The sequence below is a fragment of the Uranotaenia lowii genome, chromosome 3 (assembly GCF_029784155.1).
Source record: "Uranotaenia lowii strain MFRU-FL chromosome 3, ASM2978415v1, whole genome shotgun sequence".
Taxonomy (NCBI): domain Eukaryota; kingdom Metazoa; phylum Arthropoda; class Insecta; order Diptera; family Culicidae; genus Uranotaenia; species Uranotaenia lowii.
This window is the reverse complement of record NC_073693.1, coordinates 201859883-201881761: the sequence shown is the minus strand read 5'-3', so window position 1 is coordinate 201881761 and position 21879 is coordinate 201859883. Positions and strand designations below refer to the sequence as shown.

The 21879-nt window shown below is 38.4% G+C and overlaps 2 protein-coding genes across 2 annotated transcripts in view; one reads left to right on the top strand and one right to left on the bottom strand.

Moving 5' to 3' along the window:
- The window catches only part of LOC129753006 (uncharacterized), a 17931-nt gene extending 6821 nt beyond the window's left edge, over window positions 1–11110 (bottom strand). Inside the window, exons 1-2 of the mRNA XM_055748797.1 lie at window positions 11059–11110; window positions 5729–6850 (exon numbers count right to left, since the gene is read on the bottom strand). Coding sequence (XP_055604772.1) covers window positions 5729–6850; window positions 11059–11110 — 1174 coding nt within the window. The remainder of the gene's footprint in view (window positions 1–5728; window positions 6851–11058) is intronic.
- LOC129758085 (uncharacterized) lies at window positions 10330–21879 on the top strand. Its single transcript, XM_055755530.1, has 7 exons — window positions 10330–10566; window positions 19787–19863; window positions 20016–20169; window positions 20504–21050; window positions 21107–21186; window positions 21371–21518; window positions 21582–21879. Exons 4-7 carry the CDS (start codon window positions 20816–20818, stop codon window positions 21665–21667), a joined length of 549 nt encoding a protein of 182 aa, XP_055611505.1. The 5' UTR covers window positions 10330–10566; window positions 19787–19863; window positions 20016–20169; window positions 20504–20815; the 3' UTR covers window positions 21668–21879.

Below are 21879 nucleotides of genomic sequence, written 5' to 3'. Positions count from 1 at the left end.
GAAGATCTGACCAAAGGGAGGGGTTGCTTGAGTCTCAAACGTGAATAAAATTTTGAGGTATTTTGCCCGGAAGGAACGAAAAATACTGGTTTTTCATCAATAACTTTTTTCATCACTAGCTGATTGTTTTTTATAGTTGATTTTCTTAAAGCTTTAAACGAGACAAATATTTCACCCGAAGACTGTAACTCGATTGGATTTGAAACAGAAAAGTTATTGCGGTTCAAAGATTTTATTTTGGTCGAAAATTGTCATATAAAACGCAATGCGTAAAAAGTACTCATTGCGTGTTGGACAAAATTTGCGGCCTTTGAACCGCAATAACTTTTTTGTTTCAAATCCAATCGAGTTACAGTCTTCGGGTGAAATATTTGTCTCATTTAAGGCTTTAAGAAAATCAACCATAAAAAACAATCAGCTAGTGATGAAAAAAGTTATTGATGAAAAACCAGTATTTTTCGTTCCTTCCGGGCAAAATACCTCAAAATTTTATTCACGTTTGAGACTCAAGCAACCCCTCCCTTTGGTCAGATCTTCCTGAAACTTGGCATGAGACCTTCTGGTAAGCTAATAAATAATTTTGACTTGGAGCGAGTGAGATTTATCATGTTTCATTCTTCCTATACTATGATAAGTGTACTGTGGTTCGTAAAATTATTAAAAACTGCAAAAATTACAGTTATGGTAAAGTAGCCATAACTTCTTCAATTTTCAACCGATTTTGATAAATAACCACTTGAAATCTTTGTTTTAAATTAACATTCAAGCGCAAAAGAAAATCAGATTTTTTAAATGCTACTATCGAGTCAAAAACTTTCGTTGAAACAAAATTTTCTCTAAAATAATGCGTTTTTTATAAATTTTTTCCTCATAAAGTCACTAATTTCAACAATACTGTTAATCAAACGCAAAAACAGTGTTCAGATGATCGATAGAAAATTTATTCACCTTCAATATGCAAAAAAGAGATTTGAAATTACTGTTATGCCGTCCGAGATATTTTAATCTAAGTACAAGAACTTTTTTAATTTTTCCGAAATTTCATATTTGGAGCATAACTCAAAAACGGTTCTACTGAGATTTTTTTTAATTTCATTTTCGGATTCAGCGCCCGATTTTACATTAAAAATGTTGGTCAGTGAATTAAGTTCACGATTTTTTCAAAATTTTGTAAACTAGTGTAATTAGTAAACATTGATAGGCTCAGATGTATCGGATGCAGAACAAGAACGAAGATCCCTGGAAATGCAAATTCCATCACGCAGAGAAGGATAGTCGATAATAGACGAACTCAGAGCTGGGACAATTGTTGTCGCTGGCAGGAAACGGCGTGACTGAGTCGAAGGGTTCAAAGGTCTCAGAGTTGTGCATAATTTCACATAATATGTCGATTCGAATCAAATTTTAGTTTTTGATTATACACATATGTGAATTCGTTCGTTTATGAGTATCCCTTTACTGATTTAGATAAACAAAATTTATCGATCTTTCAAACGACATATCACCAAAACTTGAAATGATGGACAAAATCCAACAATTCATGTGCAAAATTCACCCAAAAACAGTTTTTAAAGCATTAAAATTATTAAAATATGTAGCTTTGTGATACTTTAGGGTAGCTTCATAAAGCATAATAATACTCATAATTGTTTTGAAATGAATGTTTTCTTTGTTGTTATTTTAAGCTTTGTAAAATTTTCTCCTTTGGTCACCGCAATCATTAAATTTCACTGATAAGCATCGCTTGTTGGGTGCCACCGGTAGATAGCCCTCTCTTCTAGATTCCCCCGGCTCGAGTACAGCCGATTATCGCCGATCGGGAGTAGGAATTCTCTCGGGACATGCGCTGTCCCGTTGTTATGGTTTCAACTTCGGTTGATTTCGCACTGATATGGTATGGTGATAGCTAGGCCAAGGCTCTGTTGTCAAGCCCTATACCCTCCAGCAAGTTAATGGCTTCGAGGACAATGGCGATCAGTCGGGGCCTCCAGCTTCGGCTTGATTTTGTTTGTGCATCGTCTAGGCACCTTACAGCTTATGCTTTCCTAAATCCCCGCCAGGATTGGACACTTTTTATGCTGCTGCAGCCTCGGAGGACTAATACCTTTTTCCATGTCTGATGGACGTTCCCATCCATATTGGCAAATGCTAAACGGAACGCGCGCTCTGGTTTTTGGAAAAGTGTTGAAGCGATGCCATTCTCGGCACAAAGAATGTCTTTATTATGCCCTCGTTCTCCGGAGTGGATGGCCAGCAGGACGACCTAGCTAATTTATGATCGTAAAATGTCGTCATCCGCCACTTGGCGGGCTATTCATGTGACATTCGGTCGATTATTGCTTTTGTGCTTTGATGTTCGTACCTACCTTGGGTGGTTTCAGGGCGCTTTTATAATGGTTGATGATAAGGCAATAACTTTTAATTTGCAGCTTTACGTAGTTTATTAATGCTATTCATGGCTGATGTTTTAACTTTTCCTCGTGGCCATAATTTCCAAAATATGATGGTTCAATCATGGTAAATAACTTATTTTCTCTGTGGAATGTGGTGGTGAATCAGAGTATAAAAAGTGTTTGTTACCTAAGAATAAAAAAAAATGAATTCAAACGTTTGCTGCTTAGCAAGTTTAGCCATACCAGACTAAAAATTTAAAATACTGCAAATTTGAGACACTATAAATAAAGTGACGCTGACTTTTGCAACTTTTCTCGCGTTTTAGTTGAACATGTGTAGCTGTGCCAAATTTACCATTTATATTGAGCTACTTTTAATTCATCTCTATTCAAATATTTTCTTCAAGACTGAATTTCTGCATAGGTACTGAAGTAATTTTGAATAAATATTCATCGATGCTCTTCTCTACGCCTGTCGCTACAAATTTGAAAACTATTTATAATATCGGAAACTGTTTTCTCCGATTCTTCTTCTCCGATGCTTGCAGGCACCTTATTAAAAGTCAACAGCCTCCGAAGCCGGAGAAGAAGCACAGAAATGGCGGAACAAACTTTCCATCCATTGCATTCAGTACATTGCATTCGTTCCTACCGATACTTATTTGTGCTCGCTTCGCTTCGCCCCAGGCTGGGAAACAAACAGGCTGAAAATAAATTTCCTCTTGCCGGAAACCGCTAGACTTCCGTTTTACCGTTCATTCCGGCTTTCGATTATCCCTCTGTCTCTTCTTTAGAAGGTGTTTAAAAGTTGCCGTTTGATTTGACTTTCTGGCTCCGTCGTTTGACAACAGGGTATGGAGTTGAGCTTAACGAATTGTAATTTAGTTTTGTATCCTAAATATTATTCGAATGAAAGAGATCATTTTTAAGATACATCGTTAGAGTAAAATCCACGATTTTGGAAGAATTTCATCTGTGGAAGGAATAGCAGAAAACAATTTAAATGACACGAGATTCATTCAAAAAAAAAAAAATAGATTTTTCGGAGGCACGTGAAATTACCGTCTGAGTCTCTTTAAATTCCATTTCTCTTGAAATTCGGAAAAACTCTTTTTCAATGCTCTTGAACTTAAGAAAATTCAGGACAAAAATCACCAAATGGACACTTTTTTTTTTGGATTTTTACAACCTATATTTAAAAAAAATCATATTCAGAGCCATCGTGACAGAACTTATTGAAGTTGCAAATTAGTTCCTATGTGACTATATTAGTGTAGTTGGTTCACTTTTCGGTATTTTTTGCTGATCACAATGAGACTTTTTTATTTCTCAAAACGAAAACAAACACATACAGGATCTCAATGAAACTTGATGTTTCCTCGAAGAGATTCCTTTTTTCTCAACTCTAAGCGTTTCGAAGATATGATGGCTAGCATCTTACAAATGCTAAAAAAACCAACCCACAGAATGAGTACGTGACCGGGATTCGATCTCATACCCGCTGGCTTAGAAGACTTAAAGGCTATCCTCTACGCCGCGGGCTACGGTTTCTACTAGTCTATAGCGAATAACTTTGCTCGTGCACTTTCGATAATTAATTGTGCATCAAATTCAGAGTTATAAATAAAGCTTTCTTTTTAAGAAAATATTTGATGGAATTTTTTATTAACCTCCAAAGCTATTCAGGTCAATACGACCCGAAGCGCAGATTTCAAACATCTTTATCATTATTCCAATATACTGAAGAACTGAGAATTTTGACAGACCAAGTATGTTTTATGGAAAAAAAATGACCAAATTATCGACAAAAAATTAAAAACTGAGTTTTTAACATCGGTTCATTGGGAAATGAAATACAGCTAAGCAAAATCAAAATTGGATGTTGTTTTTAAAAAGTAAGATTTTTTCTACCGGAAGATCTGAGACAGCGGTCAAATCTATCATTGGACCCCAACATATCTATAAATTGTCGGATATATGAATTCTTGACAATTTCAAACATCAATGAAACACTTGAATACAAAAAAGCTGTCAGAAGTTAAAGATAGAGAATGAGAATTTTAAAGATAGAATTGATTTTTCGGACTTTTTACTTTCTGAACCAGTTTCTGATAACCTGGTAATATATATCGACTCTATTTTGAAATGTTGAGTAATTAGAATAAATTACTTACACAATGAATATAATATCATCAAAATCAGTTAACATTTACAGCCAGGAGAACGAAATCAAACTACAACGCAAATTTTCTCGAAACGGATATATAGCGAACGGCTTTGATAGGTTGAGTAAGTTTTAAGTACAAGTTGGTAGAAAATGATTTTTGATTTTTTTTCGGTTTGATTAAGTTGATTATTTAAAACATATCCTTACTGATCCGTATAATACCAATCACCGTTTATTATAAAAGCTTCTTACGTAAATTTGACAAAACACCAAAACATATTATTCAGAAGTTTTTCTTGCGTCTTTAAATCTTTTAACCTTTCTCAAAAGTATTCAAAAAGTATGGTTCTTGACATTCATCTCACATCGAAAAAATCCCTCATTAAATTATAATTTCCTACTGTTATGTTGATTCCGGCTCTGGGAGAGTTATTAGTTGTACCGGCTTCTCTTTAGAAGTTGGGAACGATTGTTAGTGGGACCGATTCCTTCCAGCAAGTCACGACTCAAACGAGGTTAGGTTCGGTGTGAACAGGCTTCAACTTTAAATAGTTTTATTTTTAGATATAATCACTATTTTAACTATTTAGGTTTACTTACAAATTTCGGTTTAGATTGTAGGTTATCAAATTGTAGAGTAACGAATCGTAGGGTAACAAATTGTAGATATTTGAGAACTAGAATAACAACGATTTTAGCAAACTAATCAACTTAGGTAGGTTTAACAATTTTCAAATAAATCTCACCGATATCGATTCTGTTCTAATCAATTCACTTATCGAATCGTTGGAATTATGTGGTAGATGTAAGGCACTATAATAGATCAACAAATTATAATCCTACTTCCAGAATTAAGAAATGTTAACAAATTTACTAGAAACGAACGTGGTGATCCGCTCAGATGAAGGCAAGAAGTGAAAGAGTGACATTTGTTTTAATCTTCCATCTCATTTGCTGTTGGTTGTCCCTTGTGGCGCTTTTTGCTCTACTGAGGAAGGGTTGCCAGCCTTTCCGTCAGCAACATCCCCCCCCCCCCCCGTAACGCTGATCGTCCGATTGGTCGGGATCAGCTTTACCGTCTTTCGCCACATCTAGTATAGCCAGTTTTGCCACCGCCCTTTTAATGAGCCCCCTTTCGAAGTCTGTACTAACGCCCTCCTAACTCTACCATCAGCCCCCGGAAGTAACTTGACAACCCGGCCCCGAACCCAATTGTTCCTCTTCGACTCATCGATAATAACGACCAGGTTCCCTTCGGCTATTGGCGTCACCTGCCCAAACCATTTGGTGCGGCTAGTTAGCGTCAGCAAGTATTCTAGGATCCATCGGTGCCAGAAGATGTCCAACTGTTGATTTACCTGCCCCAGGGTTGTGCGTAGCGCCTCCATGACGTTGGTTGGCTGGGCTGTAGGCGATTTTATGCCCTTTGAACTGCAGTGGAGAAAGTGGTTTGGAGTGAGGGCTTCGCTTTCGTTCGACTCCAATGGCATGTACGTCAGTGGTCTGGAGTTCACCATGTACTCGGCGTCGATGGTCAAGGTCAACAGCGCTTCGTCGTCTAAGCTTCGTTTCCCGTTTGCCGCTTCCATTGAGGTTTTGATGTACCGCACCATTCTTTCCCACGAGCCGCCCATGTGGGAGGTGCCTGGTGGTATGAAGACCCATTCGGTAGTGCTAGTGGTGAACGTCGTGGCTAGATCGTCGTGAACTGCTTTCATCTGCTCTTGTAGAACTCGTGAGGCTCCGTAGAAGTTGGTGCCATTGTCGGAGTGGATTTCAGCAGGAGGTCCTCTGCGCCCGATGAACCGTCGGATGCTCATGATGCAGGACTGCGTGTACAAATTGTGGACAACTTCTACGTGGACCGCTCGTATCGTCAGGCAGGTGAAGAACGCTACCCACCTCTTGACCTGGCTTCGACCGACTTTGACTGTTAGAGGTCCGAATAAGTCCAAACCGACGAAAGTGAACGGACGCACTAAGGTTGCCAGCCGTGGCGTGGGGAGTGCAGCCATTCTAGGAACGCGGGGAAGGACTTTCTTCACCTTGCACCATTGGCAGTTGCGTACGATCCTTTTGACGACGACTCTTACCTTGGGGATGTGATAAACCTGGCGTAGCTCGTTAACCACTGTCTCGGAGTTTGCGTAAAAATGCTGTTCATGGAAACTGGCAACGATGAGTTCCGTCAGCCGGTGGCGTTCCGGTAAAATGATAGGAAATTTCATTGACGAAGGTATATCTATCGCAGCTTGATGACGACTGTCAACCCGCAGCATTCCCTTTTGGTCTACGATTGGATAAAGTTTGTTGATAGAGCTGGAACTGTCGGTAATTGTTCCCGGTCGATTTTATGTCATTTTTGAATTTCTCAAACCTTGGGGTCTAAAAAGCTTCGTTTCTGTTTAAAACTCATCCATGGTTTTTTTTTGCAAAATTTTCAAGTAACGTTTACAAGAGTAAATTTAAACTTTTATGTTTGTGTGGGAAAATTGAATATTTTTAATCAAAAATCAACATCATTTTTGTTTTTTTTTCTGTGGAATCGAGCCTGCTAATTGTTTTTGTGCCAATTTATGAATTTTCTTAAGGAAATTTTTCGCTGAACAAATTTGTGCAAAACTGTCATTTTGTATCTCATTAGACAAAAAAGTTATTAGGTGTTGAATGGGGGCATGTCTGTTGGCATTGAAAAACAAGAAATTCAATTGACATCACTGCTAGATGCCTAACGAGGTATTGTATGACTACTTTTCTTGAAATCATTGCGAGGCCACAGCAATGATGTCAATTGAATTTTTTCAATACAATGTTACGGTCTTTAACGAAGTTGTTCAGCGGAAAAAATGCTTTGAGGAATTTATAAATTGGCACAAAACCATAAGCAGGCTCGACTCCACAGAAGAAATCAAAATTATGTTCATTTTTCAGTACAATATATTCATGGAAATTGAAATCACACTTAAGAAAGACTTTCAAAATTTAGAGTAGGGGAGATGAGGGCATAACGAGCACCCGAGGCATAATGAGAAGTCCATTTTTCTACATAAGTACGTATTTTCTTAAACAAATTTTCATGAGGACTTGTTTCGTACTACCTATAGTCAGGGGTGTCATTCGCTCACACAATGAGCTCAATGTGCATTTTTTCCATAGCACATTGAGAGAGCAAAACCGAGCACTGACTGAGCTAGCTGTCCATCAATGTGCCACATCGAAGCAAATCACTGTGCTACGCAACGATAGCCCTCAGCACATTGAGCTGCCCAATGTGTACCAGTATACCACCACAACGCTGAATTCAACAAACGAAAGCGAATTCTTTCTCAATAAACAAGCAACAGCAACAACAAAGCCGAAATTTGGGCGGGCTCGGCCTGCCGGCTGCCGAACACCGTTGCCACAAAAAAAAATCTGTATCATAAATGAGTCTGATCTTCGTCCATACGTGTACAATTTAACAGAATTATAAACAGATTTTCGTGTCATCGCTGCTCGGCAGCCGGCAGGCCGAGCCCAACCGAATTTCTTTTGTGTTGTTGCTGTTGCTTGTTTATGAGTTATTTTCTTCCTTGCAGCAGGCGGTGTGTCTTCGTGCCGGACTGGACGAACGATGATCGTTTTTGTTTTCTACTGATGAGAAGAAAAAATAAAACGAAGAAGCGTGCTTGGCAAATTTCTAAAGCCAGAGTTCACATTGAGCAGCACATTGAGCAGAGTGGATCAGCTCATTGTGTTTTTCAGCATTGTGAGAAACCTCTCAGAAAATCCGGTTATCAGCGCGCAGTAAGAGAGCGAGCAGTAGATATTCTATCGCCGTGCGCGCAGTTCTAGAAAGCTTGCGTTCACATTGTGCTTTTAGAACACATTGTGCTGTTTTGAGGAGTATAACACCCCTGCCTATAGTATTAATTTTTCACCAAAAAAGAAATATCCTTTTCATATTTACAGGAATATTAAATAATAACCAGCTAGGTTCTCAAGTGACGAAAATATTATAATTTTTGAGCACCACCAAATAAGCTTTTATGGCCTTTAAATCATCTTGATCTGAAATGTACGCACTGCAACATGATCTACACATTGTTTCTAAATTTTCAGCATCATAAAATTTTTGATTTTTCACTTTAATCAATTGTAAAACGCGTTTTTACTTTAATTTGTTCACTAGAGGCGAACAGAGCACTTTCAATGAAGGCATATTGAGCATTTTCTGCCGGAGAATCCAGCAGCGAATTCAACTCGATGAAGTCAACTGAATAATAGAGCTTCAGCTTAACTTGTATCGTCTGACGATTTGGCCTATTGGTTAGATGTCGGAGAGGTAATCAGTAGACTCGAGTTCGATTCCTGTTCGAGGGGATTTTTTTTTTGCACATACCATTCATGATTGATTTTTTTTATTGTTACATTACACGGCTAATAGCATCAAAGCATCATCCGTCAAACACCAGAAACATAATGTTTGAACATGTGTTAATTCTTTGAATTCTACAAACAGACCTAGATTATTTTGTTATTGCTTTGTTTGATGAATCTACGCCTCACCGTTTAGTGCAATCATGATCATAAATGATAAATGAAGAAAAAAAAATCACCTCCACCAGGAATCGAACTCGAGCCTACTGATTATCTCTCCGACATCTAACCACTGATAAGATCTAACCAATAGGCCAAATCGTCAGACGATACAAGTTAAGCTGTAGCTCTATTACTCAATTGACTTCATCGAGTCGAATTCGCTGCTAGATTCCCGGCAGAAAATGCTCATTATGCCTTCATTAATGGTGCTCATACTGCCTCGGGGGGTTTCTCATTATGCCTCTACAGTGACTGGTTTTCAGCTTTCGGCAAAATTTTTTAAAATGCATCTTTAAACGTTTTTATCTACTTTTTCAAGTTTCATCCAATTAGACAATAGACTATTTGAGTGTCGGAAAACGAAACAATGATGTAATTCACATATTACAGCTGTTCTCTATGGTTAAATAAGCATTTTCCTTAAGGTGCCCATTATGCCCTCATCTCCCCTACTGCAACAACTTGGACACACAGTCGCCCTCCCCTCTGATATATTTCAATAATATTTTGCACATTTACACCTTTGTTATTTGTGAACAATTCTTGTTGCATTGTTACTTTTAAAGTGAGTGGAATAACGGGAGTTATTTGGAAAGCATTTCTAAAACTTCGTTTTTAGCCCATTGTCACCCCGCACGTCGAATTAACTGGATTGCATTCTTACGAGTTATAAAATATTCTTATAAACGTAGGCGTATTACCCTCAGTTTCCCTTCCTGCTTTTTCTCCAAAAGAGATCCACGTGCAATGCTTCCGGTTTGATTCAAAGAAATCTTTCCTCCATCAGAGATTCGACATCAATAATTCGCACCAACTTTATGGCATGTTTTTGTTTTCAAAGCAAACAATCGCGCTCGCGGTAAATTATCTGGAATCAATTGGTGGTCTACCCCGACGTTCTGTTGCTACCCTGCCGAATGAATGAGTGAAATTCGATGGAATCATCATTTCTAGGTTTCCACTTTCGATACAGTGCTCTTGCGATAATTTCGGATCTAGATTCAAGCTAATTGGTGGATTGGTTTTTCAAAAACTTTAAACAAGCAGTGTAAAGCAAAGCAAAAAAGTAATGTAAAATCATCGTCTGAATTTTCACCCTCCGCAACAAACCACTAAATGATTTCGGTTACAAATTTGACGATGGGGTTTTTCAGTTTTCCCTAGACATCCAACTTTCGCACCAGCCAGTAGAGGAAAACTGTAGTTCGCAAAAGTGTGGCTGGGGAAGGACGATTAAAATGTGTTCGAGTGCAACATTCAAATTTCTGTGCTACTTTTATGCATGTTGCAACACTTTCTGTGCAATCAGCATCGCAGTTGGGGCGGACAAAGTGAGTGAAAAAATTACCCGCGATAACTGCGATGGTGGCAACAGCAGCAGTGACTTAGCTGCAGGATCCTTTCCGAGGGAAATTTGTAACAAGAGTAAGTTTTCCGCAGGAATATGTGTACATTCATTACGGAGATTGTTCGAGGCAAAGGAAAACACTTGAGATGGTTTTGGCGCTTGAAAATCGAGCACAGTCAAGGTGGTTTGGGAGGGTGGGGTTTTTATGGTGCCAACACATTTTTTTCACGACGAATACTTTGTGCAGTGTTATTTTTATTGTTGAAAATTTGGAAAGCGCATGTTTCACATTATTCATAACCAAAAAGAACAATAGAAAGTAGATATGATCTGAATTGCTAGGTAACAAAAAAATAAGGAAGATTTTTTTTTAACAGTTTTTGATATTCTTCTCATGATTGAACGAATTCGGGCACGGTTTTACAACATTTTACTTTTTATAAACTCAAGGATCAAACCACAGGTCAAACAACTCAGAGGGCTTAAATAAGGATCTCCAGTGATCAGTCAGCGTCTTCACTTGTTGCTAGTTAAGGTGCTTGCAACAGTTCGTATTTCTGTTTCTTTACCTAGGCATATTTTTTTCTCGATGTCCATTTGGATTACAATCAACGGCCTCATTTCGGGCATATCCCCTTTTCATCTCCAGTTTCCAGTGGCTCTCCAAGTCAACATGCGAAACGATTTACAAATTTTTACAATCTACTCGTTGTCATCGCAAGCCCACAATCTTTAACTCCCGTACCGCAACACGGATTTGACATTTGAGCTGAAAATTCGGACTTTCGTTAGTAGAGATATCAAACGCTCCCAGATGCCTCGGAAACTTGCAACCGCAAGTCTGACCTTCCTGATCCGGATTTTGATATCCTTTTTGGCGTTTTCTGGCTTTCAAGATACACTTCACTTTCCCAAGTTGCGACCTTGAAACTAGAAGAATTATCTGAGTTGACTTTATTGACATGTATGAAGAATTAATCACCGTAATTTATATTTGTAGATTTAATTTATCAGCCTAGCGGTGAAAAGTGATGTCCTTTTTAGTAGGGACATCTAAGGATTTTGAATTTTTTTTCATATAGGTGGATAGAAGGTTAGATGAAATGAAAGGTGTTGAAAATGAGCGGGTAGAATTTATTTAGAAGCATATCATCACATATCAAATTTTTGTTCCTCACGGGCCTACTACTATGGAGCGGTAGATACAGATAGAGTTGCATCTACCACCACACATTAGTAAGCCAAGCGGTCTATTAGTAGTCTATTAGTTGCCTTGTGGTCTGCCCCACAAGGGAAAATCACGGGTATTTCTTATCCGAGTTTCGACGTCTTTTCTGGTACCACCATCAGGCGTTATCTAACTACCAAAATACTGGAAGCAGTCCACTTACTCAACCTGTTGCTGTGTTGATCTCCATTGACTTGATCTTTCCGAAATTGACTTTAAGACCTGCTGCCTTGGAGCTTTCGGTGAGGTCGTCGAGTTTGCTCTGCATAACCGGTTGTGTTTGGGCGAGCAAAACAATATCGTCAGCCAGGTCAAGGTTGTTCAATTGCTCCATTGGTGAAGGATTCCACGGCAATCATCGGTTCGGGGCACAGTGGATTAATCCAGTCAAGATCTCATCCATTACGATTAGAAACAGTAGCGGTGACAAGATAGATTTTTGAAGTTCTTTTGCTTCACTCCCGGCTAGCAATGGGGGAAGAAACACAAATCACTAACATTCATAAAATTATGCCACAAAACAAAACCAAATTAAAATATGTTGCTTATAAGTATATTGCCTGCATGCCTCTTTTCCTTCTTCTTCTTACTACATGCTTATTTCTCCTTCTCTTCTCCTCTACAATAATTTCATCGTTTTCTCCTTCTTCTTCCATTCTGCCTCTACTCTTCTTCCATCCCGCCTCTTCTCTTCTTCTTTCTGTACCGCTGCTTATTCTTCCTGCTTCTTATTTTCTTCTTACTTTACTGCCTCTTCTTCTTCCTGCTCGCATGTCTCTTACTTTCTTCTCACTTTACTCAAGCTTCTTTTTTTTCTGACTAGCGCTAGTACTGACATGCTCTTTTTCTTATTTCTTCTTCACCTTTTCTTCACGGCGACCAATATGTCATCCGATGACCAACAACCGTTGAGCATCACTGGCAGCAGGCGATAGATCATCATCACCGGCGAAGAATGGCATCAGCTCCTGCAGCCGCTGACTCCGGAAGAAGTTCTGATCGCACCAATTGCCACGAAAAATTTCAGCTCCCAAAAAAAACCCTATAATAAACACGTTCAATCAGCCCAATTGCCTTTTTCAATCGCGTTGCCGTACTCACCCTATTTGGAGTCAGGGTGCGCTTTAGATTGCTCCTTCGGTTGTTCTTTGACACCTCCCAATCACCTCCAGTTTCACCACGGTTTCACACAGGATGTCGTGTGTCTAGAATAGAGGCTCGCATGAGGAATGTTGTTTCTTGGCTTATCATTTTATATTTACCCGATCCAAAAATGTTCGGCAGCTCTAGCCAACGGATGTTGCCTATTTGTATCCTCCGGGCTCAGTGCTGATTCTTCCGACGGGTTTTACGGATGAACTTGCGCGACTGTGACGAAGGGCTCCGGGGCCTCCATAGTGCTAGTTTTAGTGCGTCCCAGGTGTCCAAACAGCAAATTTCCATCTTTAAATACGACCGCGAAACTGATTGCTCCTGTCATAGTTGATGAACTCTCGAAAACTAAGTCCATTTGGCCAAGTTTCAGGGTCCAAAGCCTTATCCTTAAGCTCAGGATCAAGGCCTACTTTGAATGACACGAAACGCAACGTGCTCGTATCGGTGCCTTTGGGTACAAGCTTCACCACCTGAGCGTCATCCGTCTGAAGGTTTGCCTTAACCATTGTTGAGACACTGTCTTCGTTTACATCCGGTTTGATGCGCGAGATGTATAGCGAAAAGAGGTTATCATTTTCATTGTTGCACATGGGAACCGATACGACATCGGTCTCCCAATCTGCAAGGTCCACTAATCGGTGCATCAGAGGGTCGTAATCTTTTCAGCGCTTGGCGATAGTCAGGACGGACAGGCGTTAGTGTTGGCATTGGTGTAGCTGACGGTTTACTGCAAATTTGCTTTATCTCTGAACGAAGTTCAGGAACGGCTTCTGTCAACTGAGCTATTCCTGGCTGCTCGGGAGGTGGCGCAAAAGCAAGGCTGCGAAAGTGAGCACTCTCAAAAAGCCCGGCACAGTCATCACACATCCAAAATGCATTTTTCGAGAGTGATTTTAAACTTCGGGCAGCAGCATTGGTAACGCCAACACAAGTAAGGTGAAATTCTTTTCCGCAAATGCCACGACAGGTCATGTATTCGATCCCGCTGATTGTGTTGCAACAATTCGAGCATGCTTTCGCCATAATCGCCCGGTAGATATGCAACCAGCAGTGAAAAAGTTGAGAAGCACAACAGTGAACTTTCAAAGTTTTCCGTCAGATGTCGCTTCCGGAACGGAGAATAATAACAAGTTTGTCAAAGCGAAACGAAAATCACTGCTCCGGAAGAAAAACACTACCCGGAATTTGCACACTTTGAAAGTTCAAATCAGTTAATCCAAACTATGTTGAGCCAAACACGCACAGTAATAATAACATTAACACAAAACAACGAATTAAAAAGTCAGAAATTCATGAAAAAATGGTTGATTAAAAGTAGCAAAAAATTACATAACAACAGTATTGACCTTGTTGCCAGTTGAACCTACTGATGATTCTAAATTTGTCGAGATACTCCGGCTGGCTTGAACCCACAATCCATTGTATATCAGTCTTCCGATCGTTTGATGTCCTGTCCAACCCCCCGCTGAACCCCATAATAGAGTTTTTAAAAACATTTATTTTTCTCAATAAAAAATCTTCTCATTTTCTATACGAATTATTCGATTTTGCAATTCTTTCTTGTTATTTTTTGTTTCACTATTTGATTTTAAAATTTATTTTAATTCAACCTTTAATTTTCTTCAACTCTTACATTTTTTAATCTCCCAATTATTTTTTACCGACTGTCCTACCGACTGCTCCATGTCGTAATCGGTAGTTTCCAGGCGGTTCCATCATGGCCGACTGGCTGACTTAAAATCAGCAGATCGGCACGGACTCAGCCGCACGTCCTTCTTCTGCAAATTACACTGGATTCTTTTTTTAAACGATTGTTGTATTCGTGCAAAAAAGGAAATCGTGTAAAAATAGTTCGAAACATCCGGGCAACATTCATCGCTTATTTTGAGTATAGTGGCCAACTTGGACTGTAAATCGATCATTTCCAAGCAGGTAGACCAATCCGAAGTGATTTGAGTGAAACCGGAAAGCTCAAAGATTTGTTTTGGATTGCTTTGTTTTTGGTTTTAAGCCACGCTTGTTCCGGAACTTCCACAGAGTCTCTTAGTGGCCATTCCAGCACATGTTTCCGTCGGGAAGCAACGTCCGAATCCATTTACTACCCAAAAGGGGTTTTGACAAAAAGCGGAAATGTGTAGAACCTGTTTTTGACATGTTCAAAAATCGTCTTATTTCGAGAAAATCGTTTAAAAAAAGTCGTTTAAAATAAAACCGTGTAAAATAAGATCGTTTAAAAAAAGAATCCAGTGTACTCTAATCAACTGGGATTCAAATCAAATTGACGGCGATGAATCAGGGTCAAAATTCCAAAAAAAAAAATTAGCGACAAATATTTCGGCTTCTTTATTGTAACAAACTTTATATTTGGTTCTATGTTGTTTCGCCAGAGTTTGAATCCAAAATGCCGATGGACATTATCATCGGCAAGCTTTGAACTCCAGCCGGTCATTGCTCTCGCCTCGCGTCTTTTCTTGCCCCGTCTAATTTAGTTGATTCGCCGTTAACAATCTACGAACAAAATTGCTGAGACCTTTTTCGAGAGACTAGCAACGCTTACAGGTTGGGTATCCGATCTCCGCTTAGCTTACTCGCATCCCAGCTGGCACCACGAAGCGGTTCAGATAGGAGTTGAGAATAAGAAAGAGGTGGTATGATCATTATGGGACTGGATGTTATGACAAAAATGGATATTTGAGCTCTTTTTATTTCTCGATTATGTTTATTCAATTTTAAACTATCAACAGTCTCCACCGTTCAATAACTAATAATTACAAGAAGTTTGTATGTGCATATTTCAAATCAATTGCTACCGGTTGTTTTCAATTGCTACAGGGCACAAACGTGCTCAAAACGGGATTTGGTAAGACACAAAAAGTGCATTAAGGTGCTTTCAAAAACAAATCACCACTTTGTGTTTTAGTTTCAGTTAGAACAACATCTAAGCTCGCTAGTGGTAGCACGTTCGATTCTCATCACGAAGGTCGGGGTTCAATCCCCAAGCCGCGCTAGTTTTTTCAATAAGTAATTTAGTAATTGAGTGACCATTATGTAGGAAATGTAGGAAAGAAGCAATGGAGCAATTTGTCGAGTTGGGAATCCGGCGCGTGGCATCATGGCAGCACCATGTACAGAACATAATAAATATGAACCGATGCCAAGGGTGCAGTTGAAATAGAGAGAGAGATTTTTTGTTCTTTTACGATTTTTGAAAGCTGAATTAAAAGGCCGCTGGAATCTGAATAGTAGATCATGAAGACTTGTTTTGAAACTTTAAAGTATCAATAAGAACTTAAGTTTTGAGCTGCATAGAACGTACTTCATATCAATGATGGGGCTGAGTAAGCGTTTTTGTACCTGTTTTATGGGAATTTTGGTTGCTTGGGGTATGAGCAGACAGTGATCGATGGTTGGTCCTATGGCCGACTAGCACCGTCTTGCACACCCATAGAAGAGGTTGCAAAAATCCAATGCCTATTTAGCACATCTCTATGCCGATAATGCGCTGAAATGTGCACTGTGCCGAAGATGATATGTTTGAAAAACTGTAACTGGCATAAGGACTCGGCTCCCAACTAAAATGATGCATGACCACTACATTCAAGCGAAACAAGAAAAACATTTTATGGGATTTCGTTCCTATTGGATAATTCATCCCAGAAACAAGAAAATAAAAATATAAACCACAGCGCCCGTAGGGAGAATCGATCCCACATCACCAACCATATGATCTTGTCAGACCGATATCTTAACCAGTGTACTATTTGAGCTTCACGCAGGAAGAGGGATATTTGTCATAGGCATTCTGTCACCGATCAATCACAAAAGAAACGCACGACAGTGGCTTCCCGGCGTTTGGCCTCCTTTCAAGGTATTCATTTGTCTTGCGTAGGAAACGGGAAAGGGAACGGGAGTGAAGGAAACGGGAAACCCATTGAATGAGAACTGTGCTTTGCTGACTGCCTGCTATTACATACACACGCTACATATACACAGCTGCTAAAGCCGGGCAGCTTGGCCGGTGCTTGTTTGCCGGTAAATTGAAGGAATATATTCTTGTTGCTTTTGCTACATACACACGCACAACTTAGCCGTGGTTGTTTGCCGGCGGATTGAATCGTAGGAATATTTTTGTTGTTGCTTTTGCTACACACGTACAGTGCTCGGTTCGCTGGCTGCTGGCGAATTGAATTGAAGGAATGTTTTTTTTGGTTGCTTTTGCTGCATACACACGCACAGCTCGGCCGTGGTTGTTTGCCGGTTGATTGAAGGGATTGAATTAGAAGGATGTTTTTGTTGTTGCTTTTGCTACATTCATACGCACAGTGCTCGGTTCGCTGGCTGCCTGGTGTTGGCCGGTATTTATTTCCATCCTTCTTCGTCTTGTGATGCGATAGGGAGGGACGTGAAAGCGTTTTTATTTTGTTTCTTTCAGACATACGCAATTCGGTTAACTTGGGAGATTAATGCCGGTGGGAGCAAATCGAATCAGCACCGATCGCGTTATCTTCTTGTACCAATGATGCTATGTAATTGACTACACGCCATTGGCACAGAGGCTGAATTTTGGGTGTAGGATACTGGTAGTTAAATAATAGTTTAGTGACCCCGTTGTCCCGTAGCCGCCTAGAATGGCCTATAAAGTAACCGTTTTTTGCTCCATCCCGATTCTCAATTTGCTTTGCCATTTCGCCTTGTACAACACTTCAACAAGGTTGCCGAATAAAAATCAGTGTTTTTGAGCAAAAATATTCGCCTTTTCTGTAAAAAAAAAACTGTGACGGTGTTCGGTGCTGTGATTTCCATTAGTTTGATTTACAAGTTATGACAAACATTAACATTTTAAAGGTTTTTAACACATCATTCGAGAAAAAAATCACGACCCCAAACAAATCTTCCACAATTTCACGAAATAGAGTTTAAGATTCAAGAAATTAATTGATGTAAATATTTATGATTTATGACATTCGTGTAAAATTAGGAACATCCATGTAAAAATTTGATAAAATTTTGTGATGTTAGAGATTTTTCTGTAATTTCCACAGCCTTTATCTGGTAGAAAAATATCCGAAACCTTTGTGTGTGCAAGTGGATGTGTAGAAGTCCATGAGGAAAATCCACTCCAAAGAAGGGCGACTTCTAAACATACATCTTCTTGACACTTTTAAAAGCTAAAAGGAGCTAAATTCCGACAAACATTTAACTGCAAAAAAACACTTGTAAAAGTTATTGAAAAATACCCTGAAAAGACATTGAACTGAACATTGAGTACTGAATTGAATATTTTTGTATGGTTTGTTTGTTTGTTTGAATAGAATTGTTTGCTTAGTCTTTCAGACAAAAAAAAACAAAGAACCTCGTCAAGTTTGATTATGGGACCAAAAAATATCTATTCAATCTAATATTTTCAGTTCAGAAGGAATTTTTTTAGGAGTACCGTCAACTGGGGCAACATGCAACAATTTTCAATTTCATTGGCTTCTAAAAACTTTATGTTCACAGTTAATCATACCTCTTATGCATTAAAAGTTTCAAGGTTGACGGGACATCAGATTGGCGTAGTTAGAAAAATTATTGGTTTCTTCAGTTATTTTTTGTTTTCAAAAAACATGCGATTTTCATCCTCCTCGAAAAATGGGGTAACTTGCAACAAACTATGTTTTTGATAAGAAATCTTATGAATACGTATGAAAATGTATAGTTTTTGATAAATTTGCGATGAATTCAAGATCATTACGCATAAAAACACCATTTGCAGTGATTTTTTGTTTTGTGAAAACTTATTTTCACATTTTTTCCGAAAATTAGGGTGATGCATACATTTAGGGGTAAAACAATAAAACTAAAAATTGAAAAAGTCGAAAACATTAAAAAAAATGTTTGGATGAAAGAAATTTCAGTGTTGACAAACGCGTGATGCAAAACAATCATATTCCAGCATTTGTTATATGATTTTAATCGCCGTAATTTGTATGATTATAATTTTAATGGCATGTGCGGCGGAATGAAAACTAGAGAGAATTTTATTTTATAGAATTTGAAAGAAAGGTGGATAGACAGGCATCCTTCTTTCTTTCTTCTTCTTTCTTTCTTCTCTTTCTGGGTTTCTCATGTATAGTTAGCTAATGCAGAGCAAAGGCGGGAGCAATTCATGGGAGCTTTTCATCAACATGCCCTCTAGCCTAAAATTTCAACACCTATCAAGCTTTCTCCTATTGGCACACTAATGCCTGTCTATCCACCTTTCTTTCAAATTCTATAAAATAAAATTCTCTCTAGTTTTCATTCCGCCGCACATGCCATTAAAATTATAATCATAATATTCCAGCATTTGGATATGAGATTTACAAGGTGTTTCTTTGATTTGCATTTTGTTGCATTTTACCCCACACTGGTAACTGAATTATAAAAATATGTATTTAAAAAAATTGAGTGATTTTTCGAAAACTATTTTTACATCAATATTGTTGATATAGGATGAGGAAACCAGTATAAAGTTTGTAGGTGATATTATCAAGCCAATCCTTCATACTGGGTATAGTTATTTACGGCATCGAAAAATGTTGAAAATTGTACATTTATTGTTCGATTTTTTTAAATTTTATATGAAAATCAAAAACTTTAAAAAACTATCTCAGGATGCTAGAAATTATGTCATCATCATGTTGTAATCATTAAAAGATATCTTTATCTCATTACATTAAATTAAAATTTGAATCAGTGTGGTGTTATCTAAATGTTGCATCCAACCCCGCTGTTGCATGATGCCCCGTTTGACGGTATTTTGAATGTTCTACGGAAAAACTGCCTGATGATTTTCATAAACAGAACACTTCTCATTTTCTCCATAGGCCAGATTTCGTGAAAATTCCGATCGAAAACTACATCATTATTCTACATTCTGTCTCTTTCCGCAGAAACGTATACAGCACTGGTGTTGATGCTGACCCTGGTATGTTTCATGTCTCTTCTGATGGTTATTGGAGTTGCGATGGTAATTTTCTTAGAATTTAACACATTTCACATTTCTTAATTCTTTCAATACAAATTCTAGTGCTTAATAAACTTTAAGCTTTTTAGGTCTAGTGATAAGGCTTCCAACCGATATTTTTGTTTTTCCAAACATTGTTTTCTTTCTTTGCACAGGAAAAACGCTGTATCCTAAAAATATTTCGGATATTTCTGTATGTAAATATAATCTTCCTTTTCGGCTGCTGGTTATCGATATTCGTTTCGTTCCATGAAGCGCACCACTCGATGCTGATGTTCCTCTGGGGATTTGTGCTAGTTCTGAGTGTTGGTAAGTATCGGGATCTGGAACAGACAGATAGCAAGGGTAAGGGGTGGGAAAATGTACCAAGCTTATACCAGCAATAAGTGAACCGATTTTTCAACAGCGCGGTTTGTTTTGGTGGCTTCGAGAAGATGGAAAATTATGTGCACTTTTCACAGTTGGATGGATTTTTCCATTAGTTTTCGGAGAATTATCATGTCGGCAGAGCTGGTTCGAATTGTTCGTTGGTTGGGTTAATTGAAAGAAAATCCGAACATATGATTTTAATTTAGTTGTACTTTGCATGCGTGATATTTTCTTGCTTCTCGACTAAAACTATACCTTTGATTCATCTTTCCAGTGTATTTTGGCATGCAGATTTGGATCATCTCGGCAACTTATGAATGTATTGTGATGAAATCTTATTCAATCGCAACTAAGTCACCAAGTGCGAAGATTATCTACTCTTGAAGATAACACCGGAAAATTATTTGAGTCAATTAGTATTTATTTGTTCAACATTTTTAGCTCTCCACGCTCCACACCTAGCATGCTAGATTCCATGAACTTTGTAAACAAAATGAATTTGACATATTATAGCCTGAAGAACAGAAAAACTTAAGTTGTGAATCAACTTGTGATCGTTGTGATTAAGGTTAAAAAAAATACAAAAATGTGCACCAAAGATTGCTACAAAGTGTTTGGTTATTTCTTCGGTTTCATGTGGATCGTCAGTTGTTTCTACTATACGATGGAAACAATTGAGCTGCTCAAATTGATGAATCTCCAATGCTCCGAAAGTGGAGGTGCAGGTTCAGGTGGTTCTCAGCCTCCGCCCCCGCCCCAGACACGGATGCAGTTTGATGAAGTTTTAATCAAACAGGTTTGCGAGTTCTACGGTCATTTGGGTAAGTCCAGTAGAACTAATAGAATATTATTTGCTGATTTTATTTCATTTCCACAGCTTATTTTATGCCCTACCACATAATCACAACAATCATCAAGATGGTTCCAGGAATGTTACTCATAGTTGGAGTTTTCAGGGTAAAATATACTTTCGAAATGCCTTAGGCTATACAATTCAGATAAGAGTTTTGAATCTGGAGTATGAAATTTAAACCTGAATTCTGAATCTGAGCTTTGAATTCTTAATCTGTATTTAGAATCGGAATATTTATTTTTCAAAGGCGTCTAGAAACAAAATTAAATGTTTTTTTTTGTTTTTCAGGGCAACATTACGCTGGTCAAAGTATTTATTTTCTATGCTGTTTTGGAGGAAATATTTTTCGTTGTGGTTTTCTCGAAAATTTTCACCCTCATCAATACGGAAGGAAAGAAAAGCCCCTGGATGTTTTGGATGATAGTTTTCTCTTGTGGTAAACAAGTGTAACTTTACCAATTCGGTGCATTTTGAGTAACGATTCTCTTTCTTTTTCTAGTAAAACTAATTGTAGCAATTTGGATTCTGTTAGGAGTATACGCTTCGATCGATGACTCTCAGAGAGTCATTAGGAGATATGTTTAAGAGACAGATCATTACGTCACAAAGAAGTTTTAACTACAATGTGCTTATAAATCCAAATTGACAATGAAACGTGCTCACAAATGAAAATGAATTTTTGTATTTGAATACATCATTGCAACGCTCCGGTTCAGGCTATATGGTACATAATTGGAGTTTACAAAAATCATAAGAGCAGTGCTAGGACCATATAAGATAATAATTCGCAAAATATA